The 17,159-nt window shown below is 35.8% G+C and overlaps 1 protein-coding gene across 8 annotated transcripts in view; it reads right to left on the bottom strand.

Moving 5' to 3' along the window:
- EXOC6 (exocyst complex component 6) overlaps positions 1-17,159 on the bottom strand; it is an 87,218-nt gene that overhangs the window by 23,621 nt on the left and 46,438 nt on the right. For 3 of the 8 annotated variants that reach the window (XM_064430887.1, XM_064430886.1, XM_064430889.1), the window contains exons 19-21: positions 14,164-14,193; positions 8,479-8,620; positions 757-830 (exon numbers count right to left, since the gene is read on the bottom strand). In XM_064430887.1, coding sequence (XP_064286957.1) covers positions 757-830; positions 8,479-8,620; positions 14,164-14,193 — 246 coding nt within the window. Of the gene's footprint in view, positions 1-756; positions 831-8,478; positions 8,621-14,163; positions 14,249-14,280; positions 16,553-17,159 lie in introns of those variants that run through there. The other 5 variants (XM_064430888.1, XM_064430890.1, XM_064430891.1 and 2 more) reach the window with 3 other exon arrangements.

Raw genomic sequence — 17,159 nt, forward strand, 5'->3', positions numbered from 1 at the left:
CTCCAGAAGGGTAAAGATCCTCCACGTGCAGTAAATTATTCATTTCACTATTTAAATGATACTTACACTTACAATTTTGTGAAATAATAAATCCTTTGTAAAAACTAACTTCAAGCATGAAAAGGTTTTGAAGATCCTTTCTTATGGTGGTTATAATGTCCAAATTTACAAAGATTTTGGCAGATTTTAGTCTGGGAAAACTTTCCTTTTGGCAAGATCTGTGGAAAAGTGCTTCCAATATTACACCAATTAAATTAAATTTAATGTAGAATAAAGATCATCCAGTTGGAATAAAGCTGCTTTTCAACAGTTTAGAAGAATTCTATGTAACAAATTCAGGAAAGTAATACAAAGTATTTCAGGAAAATAATACAATGCCTGATTCTCCTATCCAGACAGTAGTTTTGCAGACAGGAGCAAATGCTCAGAATGGAATCAGACCAGCACACACCAGGATGACATGTACACTCTTGCAAAAAGGCATCACAGGATCTTCACAAAATTGTCAGGACCAAAATTCAATCCAATATTCCTGTAACAGTACTACCAGTAGCACAGTGCCCCCTAACCACACACTGGAGAAACAGTTTTATACTAAATTACAGGGAATAGAGCCACTAACAACACTTCAAATAACTGCTTTTCACAACTAATTACATGGGAATGCAAAACCATGAAAGGTTCTTGAACTTAATAACTTCAGCATTGGTCAGAAGGGGAAATTAGAAGGATAAAAAACACCAACTAGTGTCTTACTTGTCTGAGGTCGATGAAAGCTAACTGCAGGGTGTCTCCCTGGAATCCTGGCACAGGCTCAGAACTAGCAAACACTGCAAAAAAAAGGTTAAATATTACATGTAGATTTATTTTTTTTTAATCTAACAGAAAAATCAAGCTCTGCAATATAAATGCTAGGTAGCATAGTTTCACAGGAATAGTTTAATAACTCACAGTGATTAAAACCAAACAAACCAACAAACAACCTTTCAACAGTTTTTCCAATAATCCTAAAGAATAATACTTTTAGGAGTATTCTTAGAAATTTTGTTTAAAATTCTAACACAGTAGTAATGCTAAGACCATAGAAACAAAGATATTTTTTAGCCTGAGGGGCATGATTACTGAAGAATTTGAAAATAATACCAATTCCATGGCTGTCAATGTATTTTCAGACATCCGCCTCTGTTACAGCAAGCCTTCACCTCCAGCCAAACATCATTAAAGGACAAACACTAAGGTGGGAGTTGGTTTCATGCGTAGAAAACAGGTAGAAAGCCCTAGATGCCATGGTCAGTGCAGAACTGAAATGTCTGCTCCTGCCTTTTAGCCTGCATATGCAGCAATGAACTTCTGCTCATTTTGAACCCAAAACTGGCTGTCAAAATTGGCATATTCATAATAATAAAAACGGCAACACAGTAAGTGAAAGAAAGTCAACTACTTTTATAAATCAGGAAAAGTTCAATAGTTGTTAAACTTAAAAATGAATAGACTTTTTGTAGTTATTATCCCAGTCACAGGTTAATAACAAAGACAAACAAGCACTGCCTCACATCCTCACTCAGGTTAGATATCTGATTTCAAAAGAACTTGAGAGTATTTTTCTTATGCCCTTCAGGTAGAACGCTCAACAAAACAAAGTAGATACTACTGCAACAGCTTTAGAGAAGCATCATCCAATGCAGTGAAAGGTAATATTTTTTCCCAAGTTTGAGAAACAGGTAATTCAATGGTAGAGGAAACAAAACGTATGTATTCAATTTACAGACCCAGTGCTAAACTCCACTGCTCTTAATACTAATATTTATAAGTCATATGAAATCCTTTATGTATATATTTAAATGGTTAGCTAGAAAACATGGATTATGTTGGAGGTAAAACCCAGAAAACCACTGCTATCTGAGCTAACATGATGGTAAAATAATGGCCTTGAATATTTACTTCTGAATGTATGGTTCCAACCTAAAGCAGACTAATGAATTCAGATAGACTATTTCACAAGTCTAAAAATGACTATATGGAACACAATTTTATATAAAGACTCTTACTTAAATGGTACAAGAAACTACTAGGACCATCTCAGAATACTTAAAAATAGCTAAGTAATAGATGGATCTGGTATTAGAGTAGCAGCTTTACCAGTAGAAGCAGAATTTATTACTTGTATTACACTAGTGCAAAAGTTAGTTTATGAGAGTCATGTAATAGGAGAATGAATTCAACTGCAATACAACTTTATCAACTAAAGAAATAAAAAATAACAATCAAATGCCTTAGGGAGACCACTGTAATGTCACAGACAAATACTGGTAACATTGGCAAATGCTCACTGATTACTGCATTCAAGTGTGAATTTTAAATTGTCTGGTCTTCCTACTTTGTAAGTAACACCAACTTTCTAGAGGCATTTTCATGGAATTTTAATTGATGACAAACATGCCTTAAAAAAAAAAGAAAGCTAAAGAACAGTAGAAAAAACAAACCTTACACACAGTATTTTATAGGGAGAGTTTTCTCATAATAAACCCTTTAAATCAGCAAAGACAAAACAGCTTGTACAATCACCAACTTGCAGAATTACAAAGGCACCCTACTGAACTACCTAGGCTTTGTGTCTGCATGGCTGTCCTCTGCAGATATTTCATGGCCACTAGGAACACCCTTTCTTAAGGACAGCAAAGCTGGGCTCTGAGGTCAGCCAAACCCAGAGTTTAAAATGGAACACCACACTCCAGCAGGGAATCCTACGCAAAGCTGCACAGCAAACAGATGAGAAGAGATACATGAGTTGTGAGCTACGGCAGCACATTAATAGGGAGGAAATGCATGATGGTCAGAAGGGGGCTTTTCTACACCCCTTAAACCAGAAAGGTAAGGCCCACCAGATCATCTGAACTGATCCTAATTCTCTATTCACACACAGTACGCTGCCACCAGCTTCCCCCACCAGAATCTCAGCTCTTCCAGCCACTCCGTAATTATAGCTAGCACTGGGAGAAAGAAGATCAACGGCAAAAAAAGGGTTACAGAACTGAGAAGTAAATATAAGTGAAAATTGTGACCTTCAGAAAGTCTTTTCAGCTAGCTTTTGGCGCTTTATACTTTGGGAGATATCTTCCTACAGCAGAACACTCTTACATGCCACAGGGCAAATATTTGCATCTTTTGTGTGCTCATCAGGCTAAGAGAGTTTGGAATTTATGCCAATGCATTAAATAACACAGAATAATTTTGTTTTTCTACGTAACACCTACTAGCATTGCAGCTGTAGAACAATAAGTACATAATGTACCAAACCTAACTGTTGTACAAGCTTTGTTCTCTTAAATTACAATTTCATACTATGAATGCATTTACAACATTAGGGACGCTCATTATAGCACAAGCATTTATTCTCACATTTGGAACACTCTGACAGGTGACTACAATAGAATTTGTTTCATTATTATAATTTCATGAGTTCAGAGGGCAAAAAGATAATCTACTTATGGTAACAGTCAGACAGCTCCCCCTCCACCCTCAGTGCAGGGCTTTTAACTTTTGCTAACAGTTTTACAAAGCTAATTAAATATTTTCTACTGCACAGCATATTAGGAAGATATAAGAACAGGATTAACATTCTTAATGTCTTTGTCCTAAGGGCCCTTTTCTAGATAGTAATGAAACACTGTCATATATACATCTTTTAAAATATTCACCCCCTACAATCATTCTAGGCTTAAAAAGGATTTGCAGGGGTAGGGGGCTGGTTGGTTGTTTGGCTTAATGTGCATAAAAGCATTCTGGAATTTTATAATATAGGAGAATGAAATGCAAAGATCACTATTAAACTGTCACTCTTCGGGGCAAACAACTGGCTGTTTGGCAGTTTGAATCAAGAACTCAAATATTTGGGAAAAATTAGTTGAAAATATACATTATATGAATCTGGTATTCACAAGGTTTTTGTTAACATCTTCTCTTCCTCTGCTTTGCTGATGCTGTGTATTTAGAACAAAAACAATGTGGGTCCCCAGTATGTACAATCCCAACATACTTCCTTGTAACAGACAGTTTAGAAATACAAAGAAGATAAGATCAAATGAAACAAATATACAAAAACAGGCTGGGAGGTAACACATAAATTATAATGATGAATATAAATGTTGCAAAGATTACTTCAGTCCATTTTCTTTTGAATATTTTGCTTTGATCTCATAATTACATTCTGTATACAGGATATATGAGAATTAACATTTTTATATGTAAGTATTAATGGAGATATTAAGATAAAGGCTGTATCTACTAAGTGTAATTTAAGACAACTTTAACTGTAAATTGCACTGAATTTCTACAGAATTCTAGATTTATTAACAGGTCTCTTAATTTTATTGGCTCAAAATCCCATCTTTTAAACATCATCTGGTTTTGCCTCTCTGTTGGTCTGGGAATTCAGAACCTAATTCTTGACAAATAGTTTTGCTGCTCAGTGGATGAAAAACCAGAGTCCAGACTTTGAATCAAAAGCTAAATGAGGACAGTTTAACTCTAGTCTCACAGCACTGATTCACAGGCGGACAGCAAAGCTACAGAAGTATTTTTAAAGGAAAAGCAGACAATCAGGTGACTATCTCAAGTGCCTGAGCCACTTTGCAGCCCTGTTGGATGCTCCAGCTGTTCAAACAGGCCTGGAGGAGCCTTGCTGAGGGAGCTGCAGCTGGCCAGGCAGCAGCCCCCAGCACCAGCAAGGTCTCGCCGCTTCCTGTCGCGGCCGCGCTGCCACATGCCAGCGGCAGATGAAGGATGGCTCCAGCCACTGACGTTAACCTCACTGCCCAGATGGCAGAGGAGGCAGGAAAAGCAGGGGACCCCCAGAGAATAATATGGTGCCTTTTCAAGGAAATACAGGTTCTGGGTTCCTCAGCTTCTGGCATGCCCACCTGGAGACCACTTTTGTGTGTGCTCAGCAGAGAACACTTTGGTCAGGAAGTCACTTGGTCTTGGATGCTGCTGCTCTCCACACAGCGGGGGAAAGGAGGGACTGCCAGGAAGCCATACAGAGGACTGATCAGGGAAACACAGAGTACCCAGCTTTGCACTAACTCTCCACTAACCCTTGCTTGCTCATAGGCAAGACCCTTTCACCCTTTCACATGTGGGTGAAGAAGGACGCCCACTCACCTATATTTCATTCTGTTAACTAATCCTGCCTCACAATTCATCTATATTAAAACACATTAAAAAAAAACAAACCCCAAACATTTAGCTCTTCCAACAATTACAACTTCAGACAAGTTCAAATTCCTTAATAAGAAGCTGATGTAAGCTAAGTAGATCTGGATGGTATCTCTGAAAAGTTCATTTTTTATTATGCACACCTTTCTTCCTGTAAAGTGAAATACAGTAACCCACATTTGATTTTCATCTTCAAGAAATAGCAAACACCCCCTTCCTGACCCATTTCCTTTCTTGGGGAAGCAAAATGTAATATTCAAGCAAAAGACTACTCTTTGGATTTTATTCAATGGGACTTAGTATGTTCTATTTTCTGAACAGTGCTTCAGGAATCTCAATCATCTTAGTGAAAATAACCACTGAGAAAGAATGGTACAAAATACAGGGGTAAAACACTGCTCTAGTTTATAAAATTTGCAGAGGAAGTAGAGAAATACTTTAATTAGAACAGGACAAACTGAAATCAAACTGAAATTTTTTGGAACGTTTGGAAGGAAACAAAAAACGTGCCAGAAGAAGAGTGAGATAATGAAGACATGTTTTTCTGAGAAGAGCACTTACTGACTTTAACAGATTGCTGGACTGTTGTTTGGACTGTTGATTGTTTTTAAATAGAAAAGTAAAAAAACTAACAAATTATCACATTGCTCTGATTTTATTTAGATCTCTCCAGTTCATATTAGAAAAAATAAAATTATAATATTAAAGATCAGAAAAAAAATCTACAGTATTGGCAAGGATTTTTAAAAGTTTGCCTTCAGATATTAATAATTTTCTACATGTCATCTAAATTCTTAGTTCAAAATTCATCTGACTATACTCCATTGTAAGTAAAATGTCAAACCCATTAATACAATACAGTAGAAAACTCCCAACAGTTGTGAATTATTCGCACACTCTAAGCACTAATTGAAATGTCACTGTCGTATCCATTAATCCCAAAGCATCAAAGAATAAAGCTGGGGGAGGGTGATGAGCAAGAACATAAATCACAGGCATCACAGTGAGGCCTGGAATGTGCCTGTGATGGACCTTATGAATGAAACGACATCAGCAAAGCAGTCTGAGTAAAATCTTCTGTCACTCCTTTATTCCACAGACTGCAAAATGTGGTTTGTTGCAACACACTATTCTGACAAGCTTCCATAATTGCATTTAAACTACTCAAAGGGTTTCTGTGAAAAACTAGTTTTTCTTCTAACAAGCTTTAAAAGCTTTTCACGTAGGAAGAAATGAAGTTCATTCTATTAGAACTTGTACAGCCCATGTTGGAAATTACATGGTGGTGAAAGAATGCATTTTTCAGTTTTTAAGTTACTAGCTTTCTGAAACTTTCTTATTTTGGCCAAAGTTTTGGTATGTCCTGTCCATGCCATATACTCAGAATAACAGCTACGTATGAAAAACCAAGTAATCTTGCAGTTATATTACTTTTTTATATTAAAATAATGAAATGTTATCATTTAAATAAAACTCTACTAAGATTTCTTCACTGATTAAAGTTTCTGCTGTGCATCAACCAAAGATGGTAGACAGAATGGTAATAGAAATTAGGATGATACTAATCATCCTAAAGGCACATATCTGCCTTTGCCTGAGAAGAAAAACGTCTGAAAAGAACCCAAAGAGCAGATGACAGCTGAAAGCAGTGGAACTTCTCCCTTCTTTGCTGTGAATATGGCGATTTTCATACTGTGAAAATCACCTGCAAAACATGCATGTTATCCCCTGTACTGCTAGAAATCCCAGAGTGAAACAGGGCATTGGTCATCTACAGAGAGTAGTGAAGTACTGCATTGTTCATAGCTGATATTTTAAATATAAGAAACAGAATAATACTGTAATGGGCAACTTTTCTTCACTATTACACCATTTGTTCAGAAGGCACATGATGGTTCAGTGCTTGCATTAATTGTGCTTGTTAAGATGAATGATTATGATGTCAATATTATGAATACTGTATAATTTCTCTTTTAACAACTTGTATCTTTTTTACATCTAGGAAACTACACAAATCCAGAAACACATTCCTATGTACCTACCTGAAAAGTACACTAATAAGTCTGCAACACCAAGCATACCAAAAGTAAGAAAAGTCAAACCATGATCTGTTTGCTTAACTTGTACAATCATGGAATTTTAATGTCACAATCACAAACACTCTATCAATTTGACCCTGATAGTCCTGCCAGTTTGTTCCATGCCCTGAAAGCCCTTAAGGCTGGACAGTGAGGGACTGTCAGAAAGATGCCTGCTCTACCTGTTACTGAGTTCAGCTGGAATGTAGCAAATAAGGTAGGAGAAGGAAAGACAAGTATATGGTTAAAATGTCAAAAATGCCCCTAAGTCTGTCCCACAAGAACCTTTTGTGATGCTAACCAAATTGCTTGAAATTAAATTTCCAGTTTCCCATAGGCGTCTTCTAATGGAGTAGTCACCAATTTTTTTCATGTATCCAAACTAAAAGCCTCAGGATATGACTCGTATAACTGCCAAAATCATTGAGATCTATGCTTAAAATACATAACAGGAAAGATACATTGGGAAAAAAAACCAAACCAAACAACAAAAACAAAACACACACACACAAAAAAAACCCCCAAACAAACAAAAAAACCCCAAAAACAACAACAAAAAAAACAGAGCAGAAGAATCTGAAAATACACATTGAAAAAAATCTCTATTGAGCCTTTCCACTGCATCTCAGCCATCAACTCTACAACCAGTCCTAACACCTATTCATGGAACTTCCTTCCTACAGATTAACAGCTCACCCTGAGCTCCTTGCAAAACACCAGGTAATTAGTCCTGCCTTCAGTAGCAATTCTGGGAGTGAGGAAACTCTCCATAACAGCGCATTTAAATATCTGTATCATGATAGATGAACTCCAGAGGAAACATTAGAATTTCATAGACATTTGACCTTTTTTTCTTAACCATTAAAACTTAGTATTTATGTAGTAGTTTTGGGCAATTTTGTACTAAACTAAATCTTGATTGGATATAGTGATTATGATCCCATTAGAAGTAACAACAATGTATGTTTTAATTTAGATATTTTAGTTGAAAGAAAAGTTTCATTTAAAAACTTCCCAGGAATGCCAACATACTTTACTTATAAATACTTTTACAAGAAGATGTACTGTAATATTACTTTCAATAAAAGAAAAAGTTTTAGTAGATTATGGAAAAGGATACTATATAGCTTACACTAAATAACTTTTTTCAATGTTAAGACAAATACAGATGGGAATATATACTTACATTCACACTGTATCACATCTAAATTAAACTGCTGAATTGCTCCCATGCTTATTTGTTTTAATTCACTGTCCAGTAGCATCTGCATTAGGGACATTGAAAGATGCTGGCAGGCTGACATGCAAGCTGTCTGGGCCACTTTTCCCTAGTAGGAAAAACAACAAGTTTTACAACAGAAACAAATGATACATCACTAAAGAACTGCTCATCTGATTTGATTTTAATATACATCCTAAGTCTTAATGATACAGAACTTAGATTAGAAGGAGAGAGATCACACTTCCTGTTATTTCTTGGACCTATTAGATTTGTTTATATTAGATTAAACAGAGAACTAGATTAAATAGATGTTAAAGCAATTATTGATATTTCTTCCAGCAATCCAACAGTCTTCATGAATACAAGGACATTTCCAAAACAACGACAATTAAAGTTGCTGAAGCATATGAATAGCTTTGTGGATTTATTTAAATATTTTTAACCCAAACAGAATGAAAGCAAGAATGTAATGAAAATCAACATGCAGCATATTTTTAACAATAGCAAATTAAATAAACCCCCCAATTTTATATAAACCAGAATGATTGCAACTGGTTGGGGCATTTCTTGTAAGAGCTTGTGCTAATTGTTGGTAGTTTAACTGCTCAGATTCCATCTCAAAATTTGTTGCTAAAATATTTTAAAAATTCGTGCTTATCCATCATCTCAGGTGCTTAATAAATCAGTGCTGTCAATGATCAACTACTTACAAAATGAAATGTAGCCCTCTGCTGTACAAAATAGAAATAATTTCCCAATCACAGTCTAGCTGGCAATATTGCTCTCCCCATCATCTACATGTAATTGAGACAATTTTCCCAACATGAGATCAAAAAACAAAACACAAACTCAGATATTAACCTGAATAAATTATTTAGAATTTAGTACGTAAAAAATTAAAGATAACAAAATTCCACCTTCAAGTTAAGAAAACCAGTTGAGACCAGATACCAAACCAGATGGCATTAATCTATTCACAGCACTGCCATCTCTTAAAACAGAGTGATCTTGGGTGTCAAATGCAACTCTATGAATCTCTAGTTTAATGTACTGAAACCACTCTTTTCAACTGATGTGTGCGTTACAATGATACTGAAACAAAGGTAACAACACATTCACACAAAAGAAATCATAATAACCTAATAGAGCTACTGGAGCACACAGCACTATTATTTTACTTCTATCAAACAGCACAGTGATGTCACCTGTTTCTCTAAAGTAATGGTTTCCCAGCTGTTTTCTGCAAAATCAGGTTGATCCATTCACTGTTGACTCCCAGAAACACATAAATAATGAACAATTATAATGGACAGGTCACCGCCCCAAAAAGTTTGGAAAGTTCTGCTCCAGCATCTAAAGAGCCAGATCTTGTCCTTAATACGTCAACTTGCTAAGATGATTGAATTTTCATGTGCAGAAAATTTTCATAACAGAAAGCAAATTTGGCCCCAAATATTTCACACTTTAAAAATCCATTAGTTGTTAAAAGGAAATTAAAATATTGCAAATACAATAGAAAGCCTTCAACCCTCCTCACACTCACACTGAAACATTAAATGGCTGTTGCTAATTCTTTTCTAGCATTAGGACACCTTGAACTATAAGGAGCTTTTTATCTAAAATGACATGTCACTTTCTTAATTGAAAATCTCAGAAAAGCAAATAACATATTTGAGGAAAATAGATGAACTGACAACAAAGAATGTAGGAAACAATACAAGAACAGCATGCTTAAAAGTCTCCCAAACCCAACAGCAATTATACTGGGAGACATGCAGCTCTATTCCCCAAGCAGAACAATATCAATATGAATGGGGGGGGGGGGGAAGAAGAAAAAAAGAATATACAAAAAGGAAGGAAAAAGAGAGGTGAGAAGGGGACTAAATGGGCCACAGTTCATGTAATTACAGTGTAGTGCATTTGAAATACTTAATGGAAATGTCATTTTGATTTAATGGAACAACTAGTGCATCTCTGTTTAATGTACTGCTCCATCAAATCAGCTCCATGTCCTATTTATGCTGCCACTATAATGTAATAAAAGTTCAACCAGATTAATAGGTTGTCATGAAAAATTTTAACATTCAGTTTATTTCATATGGAAACAATGTGTACTCCTCTGTTATCTTAAATAAATGACAGAATTTTATATTTCTAACAAGCATGTGTAGTTAATTGTTACATTCTGGCAAATATCAATAGTACTGGAGCACAAGATAATGGTTACAATACAGAAATGACACAGCTAAAGCCACTTGGACTTTAAATAACTATCAATACAAGTACATTTAATGTTGGTTTTGAAGTTTCATAAAATGGAAATATCCTAACAAATAAAGTATTTCCAACTATGTAACGTGAACTACAGGCTTATTGTTCAAATAACACATCAACAAATACTACAAGTTTACTATACACAGTAGATACTTACTAAAAATCACATAATATTCTCAAATTTAGAGAAAAAATAAAGCTACACATATTTATCAAAATGCTGAATTTTAACTAAGAGAAATGTGAATTGTATTGTTATCCTCTTCAAAATTCAGTGCTTCCCAGTTCAAATTACACTGGATGTACGATACCCAGAAAACAATAAAATTAACATTTGTGTTTGAAAAATAGGATCTAGCTTAAAATTAATTTCTAAATTTCCAACATTCCTTGCCAATTTTTCATAAAGCATTTTGAAGAGGAAATATAAGGATTTGCGAACATAGCAGTAACGTTTATTTTTCAGGATTGACCCAATATCAATTAATTTTAAAACAGTCTTGATGTTTGGGGTTTTTTGCTTTTTAAAATTACTATTATTATTTAAGGGGGTGGGGTGGCCATGGTTATCTAGCAATTAAATACCTATATTCAACAGCATGCAGAGATTCAGCAGGCTTCTCACATTTGCCCCAGTTGCCTCCCATTTGGAGACACTACTATTGTCTCTGCTGTGTCTATGCTAATTGCTCCTATCTACAAAACCTATTCTTCCACTCAATCAGTGTAAAGTTTAGGAAACAAGGACCCTATTCTATACTCAAAAACACCTGCTAACAGTGTTAAAGGCAACTGTTTTTTCACCCAGCCTCCACATTTTGCTGAAATACAAGTTTGTAAAAAGAGAAAACCCTTAGACAAACTTCTTATATTTCAAAGGAGCTTGTAAAGAGAATCTGCTGACATATTAAATCCTTTTTTATAGGGCCCAAAAGCTTTTCTCCTAAGAACAATTGTAGTAAAGAGACATTTGGCTCCTAGGAAATTCCCAAAGGGTCAGCCATATGCATCCTTCCACGGCACCTTCGCGGTGCTGCTTTCTAAAGCCCATGCTAGCTGTCTCAAAAGCAGCTTTCATCATTCACTGTGGTGTCAGTCAATATGATTTATGGACTGCATTCAACAAAGTCAAAGCATATAGAATGAGAAATATGACTACAATCTGCTAATTTGTTTTGTATTGAGCCACTTAGGAGTCAAAGACCTGATGTCAGGCTGAGACCAGCAACACAATTAACCAGCCAGTGACAGATTCATCCATCCTCCCTGCCAGGCTGTGCCAATCAAAGACAGCATGAAGCAGCAGTTGAAGAAGTCAGTAAGAAAACCCATTCTCTAAGTAGCCTGTGGAGGCTGTTGATTGACAGTTTTTGAATATAGCTGCAGAAAACCACCACCCCTTCACCCTCACTGCAAGCTGTGAAATTAGGCTTTTGCTGCCAATCACAGAAACAATAAAATAACACAAACTGCCATCCTCAGCATAAAAAGAAAATAAAAAACTTACCCATTAAATCTAAGATGCTAAGGTGAAGAATTAATTTAGCAATATGAAATAACAAAATTCTTTCTGAAAATGCAAATAAATTAAACATACAAATCTTATCACTCAAGGTTAAAAATTCCAGCTTTTGAACTATTGATAGAATACAAGTATACTAAAAACATGAATGGAATTTTTAAGAATCAATTTTACTTCCAGTCTCTGCCCTAAATGCTTCTAAAACAATTAAAAATACCTAACTGAAGGGAATTTGCAGTGCCTCTTTTCAATGGCCCCTCTTTTCCAACTTTGTATTGACAAAGCACACAGCTAGAATAAAAATTTGGCTAATTCTAAACTTAGATTAAAACCACTTACATATAGACTCACAAAATGTCAATTTAACTCATCTGGAAATACAAGGAAATATTTTCCCCCAACTCTTCAAAATAAAACAAAAAAGGGTGGTTCCTTAACAACAAATTTGATCATCCAGTTTATGTTTTCATGAGATCAATGACTGTATAATGAAACTTTAATTTGCTTTTTGATTCAAATCATCTAATGGCACTATAAACGGCAAGGCTAACTTAAAATGGGACATAAACACAATCCCAAAAGATTAAATTCTTGTGAATTCAGAAACAGAACCATTAAAAACTGCACAACTTTCCAATTATAGCCTTCCCAAAGCCACACAGCTTCTGTGTTCTACATTGCCGAAATTCTGCCAGCTCTCGATTGTGAAGCAACCAGCAGCCTGAGACCTGTACAAAACTAACAGGAAACATTTCTACACAAAATACAGGGCTTGTGACACCTATTAGCTTGACAGTTCACCAGCATGCTGAGTATTCAGACGATGGAAGTGTTGATTGGAATGAACCACCATCGTCATTTTGTCCAACCTTCTACCTGGAGCACTGTTGCCAACACTACTTCAGGTCCATAGACCTTTTTTCCTCTGGACCCTTAAAAGTAACAGAGGATGGGAATTCAGCAGCCTCCTTGTGCAATCTCCTTCAAAACTGCACTACTCTCTTTAAGCACACCTTCCCTCTAATATCAAATCTCCACCTCCCAAGCTTCAACCTGCGACCACAGCTATGTCTGAATTTGTCAGTCCAACCAAGAAGTTTGGCTCCACCAATTTTGTATTTGTTTTTCAAGAAGTTGTAGGCTGCCACTGGCTCTCTTCAGCCTTCTCTTTAACAGACTAAATATTCCACCTCCCTACACCTCAACTGGTAATTTGTGCTCTAGGCTCCAAAGAACTTGGGAGCCCACTGCTAGTTTCATTCTCCAGGTTTTAATAATTTAGTAATATTAACCTCATCACTTTCATTATCATGACAATGTTTACGCCATATGAAAAAAATTTACAACATGAAAATAACCAGGGAATAGGAGAATTCTTAAATGCAATTCATCAGCTTCTTAAAAAAAACTGAAAAAGCAAATAAAGAACACCAGTACACACATTCCCTTGGCCCCAGACAAATGCAACAGAGGAACGATGGAACTTTCACTGATTCTTTATTCAGCTATATCACTCTATCCTAATTCTGTATGCATGTCTCATAGCTGTATTTTGATACTCGACCTCTCTTTCAAGAGGTCTCAGTCTCTAAATTACCTCATTTGGGATGCAAGGCACACCCCATCAACCTTCTGCAAGGTTTTTAGGACTCCTGCTGTCTGTCCCAGTATATGAAACCCCAATGTTAGTCATTAACCTGATCCCTGCATGCATCCACACAAGGTACACAGCAAGTTATCAGCAAAACAGAAAGAGTCTTTTTATTAAATGATTAAAAATTGAAGCAATAAGCCTGCAGGCAGTTCATAGTTTTTCTGTTCACATGCTTTTTCTTCATCTTGCATCTACTTACCGACATAGCTGCATGGTCATTGTTGTTATGCTGAGAAGGAAACCAGTAAGGCAGTCAAAACAAAAAAATTAAGATGTACTGTCAACTTCAAAAAAAAAAAAAAAGAATAAAAAAATTGGTAGCAATAGAAGATAAGAAAAAGCGTACAAAAGAACAATTCTAGCTACATAATAGTATCTTTTTATGTATCTCTGTTCAGTATCTCTGAACTTATTTTTGTTGAAGTGTAACAAAGAGACTATAACTTAAATAATACTAATTTGGCAATAATATGTTTTTCTGTAATAAGGAACTGTATGCCAAAATGCCAAGTAATAAACTTCAAAGTGTCTGTTGAAATGCCTTTCCAAAACTTTTCATTTCAAGAAAGAATACACTTCAAAAGTCTTAGGTCAAAAAATAAATACCATGTTTACCATTATGGCTTACACAGGCTACCTGTATGTTATTAACATACTTCATTCCAGCAAGATTTAAAATGGCTCAGGATAGTAAGAATGTAAATATAACACGACCCATTAATAAATTTAACATTAAACTTATACTATATAACTGTAGGGTTGAAGAAAGCTGTTTTCTTTTCCAATATTGCTTCTTAAGTGCAGTAAACAAACACAGAGGAGAAAACTAACATGCAAAACTTCAGAGGAAAAATAAGCTTTGGAGACACAAGACATTTCCAGTGAGTCAACAGAGATATCAGACCCCAACTAACTTATGTCACTTTGTGTGCAGATTCAGTACAGTTCACAATCCACTTGATTTGAGAGTTCTAATATTCGAATGAAAATAATACAAATTGCAGAAACATAAGATATACAACATAAGATGCATTTTTGAAAAGTTTTGCTACAGCAGTACAGAAATACTTCAGTACAGCCCCACACAGAAGCACAAAGGGAGACACATCCCTGTGCATTTACACAGCTTATACATACAGCGGAAATAAAACAAGATTCTAATGAGAGGAACCCAGTGACTGCAACAAAAAAAAAAAGTTAAAGAACATATTATAACACTTCTACAGGCAGACTAGTGTTTCAAACAATACCAAAGAGAAAGTCAGTGACCCTGGGGTGTGACAACAAAGAACCACTGTGGCCAGCTAGGGTCCCTAGCCCAATGCCCTCTAACAGAATTGGGTATTTAAGGGTAGAAGTGAAGATACCTCTCTACTTGTTCCTCTCTTTTCTTTACTAGAATTATTGCAGTGTGCTAGGAATTTGTTCTTTGACTGCTAATTACAGAAAAGGTTCTGACCAACTATTTTGAGCAGTGGAATGTTTCTGCCAGCTATACAAAAATGGAAATGACACTGTGACATTATTGGGATAATTCACTAATGAAAATTAATTCTAAACTATTCCAAACCTTAATTACAGCATGTAAAAAATCTAGCTCAGTTTATCACTCCAAAGCACTTATTATTTTAACAAGTTATAGAACCCGGTTCTGGGCTAATCTTGGAAAATACTTTTACCATAAATTTCTCTTAATGAAAATAACCTACTAGTACAAATCTAACTAGAACCCCCATAGTGTGCACACATTTTCATGTAAACTCCACAGCTCACACACAACATTCACAGGACTGTATGTTTCTACAATTGGCCAAGATAGGACAGAGAACAAGATGCAGGATAAGTAAAAAATTACAAGAAACCTCTTGCCACAGCAGACTACTTGTCCATACAGCTCTACACCCTGCCTGTTACCTGAGCAGAGTCTGAAATTACAGAATAACCTTTCTACAGAAACTAGCTTTCTCCAAAGGCTGACTTGTACCCCCAGGCACATAATTCTATACTTTCCACACTTCTTAAGTCCTAATGCCACAGCTGCTTCTTTGCATTCCTCTTTACACATTACTTCGTTTTGTCTGTGGCTCATTTCTGAACAGCCATTTAGCAACATACATTGCTGACAGACTTCTGTACATCCTGCTCTACAAATTTCACATCCCTTAACTGCCATATGCATATGGCCACTGAGGAGCAGTGCCATTTGTTCACACTGCTTTGTACACCAAGTTACAATGAATTACACTATCTAACAAACTTGCTATTCTTTATCAAAAAACGCTCCACTGAGTTGGCACAGAAGCACATGCCTCACATGACACATTCACATCAGTATCACATGATACAGTTGGAGTGGCCTTTGTCTTTGAGTCAGTTAAAAGAACAGGAGACAGAAGAATCACAGCCTCTGTGTAGTATCTGGAAGACAAGATCAGCCTGCTATGCCAGCAAATTCAACATCATAAAGAAATTTTTTTTCTTTGAGTCTGAAGCCTCAAAATTCTGTGCATTGAGGACTTACTCTTTATAAGCACTGCAGGTGGGCAAAGCACTCAGACATCAGTGTGACTGTAACAACCAAGGACAAGCTGATAAAAAGCAGATGTAGCTTGAATTACTTACTGAAGTTACTCCAGAACTAGAAAGCTACAAACCATTATGATGGTAAGTCAAACTAGAAATAGACTTTTTTATCTGAAAGCAAGGGGAAATCAGACCACAGAACGTAACAATTCATACATAAGACAGGTTAAACAGTACCCTTTTTCCTGGGACAAAATAACATATTTGAATATGAACAAGGATTCATTCAATTAAGCTCTGCTAACTAGAATCAAATAACTTTTTATGATGAAAAATATTTAGCTAAAAACCTCGGAGAACACAAGACCTCCACAATCTTATGCACAAATGCAGGGTTTACACCAATTCTGCAATTTTAAAACCAATGTATGTGCACACAAAACCAACACGGTACACCAAAAAGTCTCAAGAAAACTGCATGAGTTCTTACACTATTTGTAAATTAGGTGCTGGTAACAATATTTAGACTAGTAATTGAAAGTATTTTCTAAGAATTCTGGATGGGTAAGCTCCACCAACATACTGATATACATTTGATAATATTTCTGTGCTGAGAAAAACTTAAAAATACATCTGTCAGCATGTGCTGCACAAATAAAAAACCAAAACCTT

The sequence above is a fragment of the Passer domesticus genome, chromosome 8 (genome assembly GCF_036417665.1).
Source record: "Passer domesticus isolate bPasDom1 chromosome 8, bPasDom1.hap1, whole genome shotgun sequence".
NCBI classification, from domain to species: Eukaryota; Metazoa; Chordata; class Aves; order Passeriformes; family Passeridae; genus Passer; species Passer domesticus.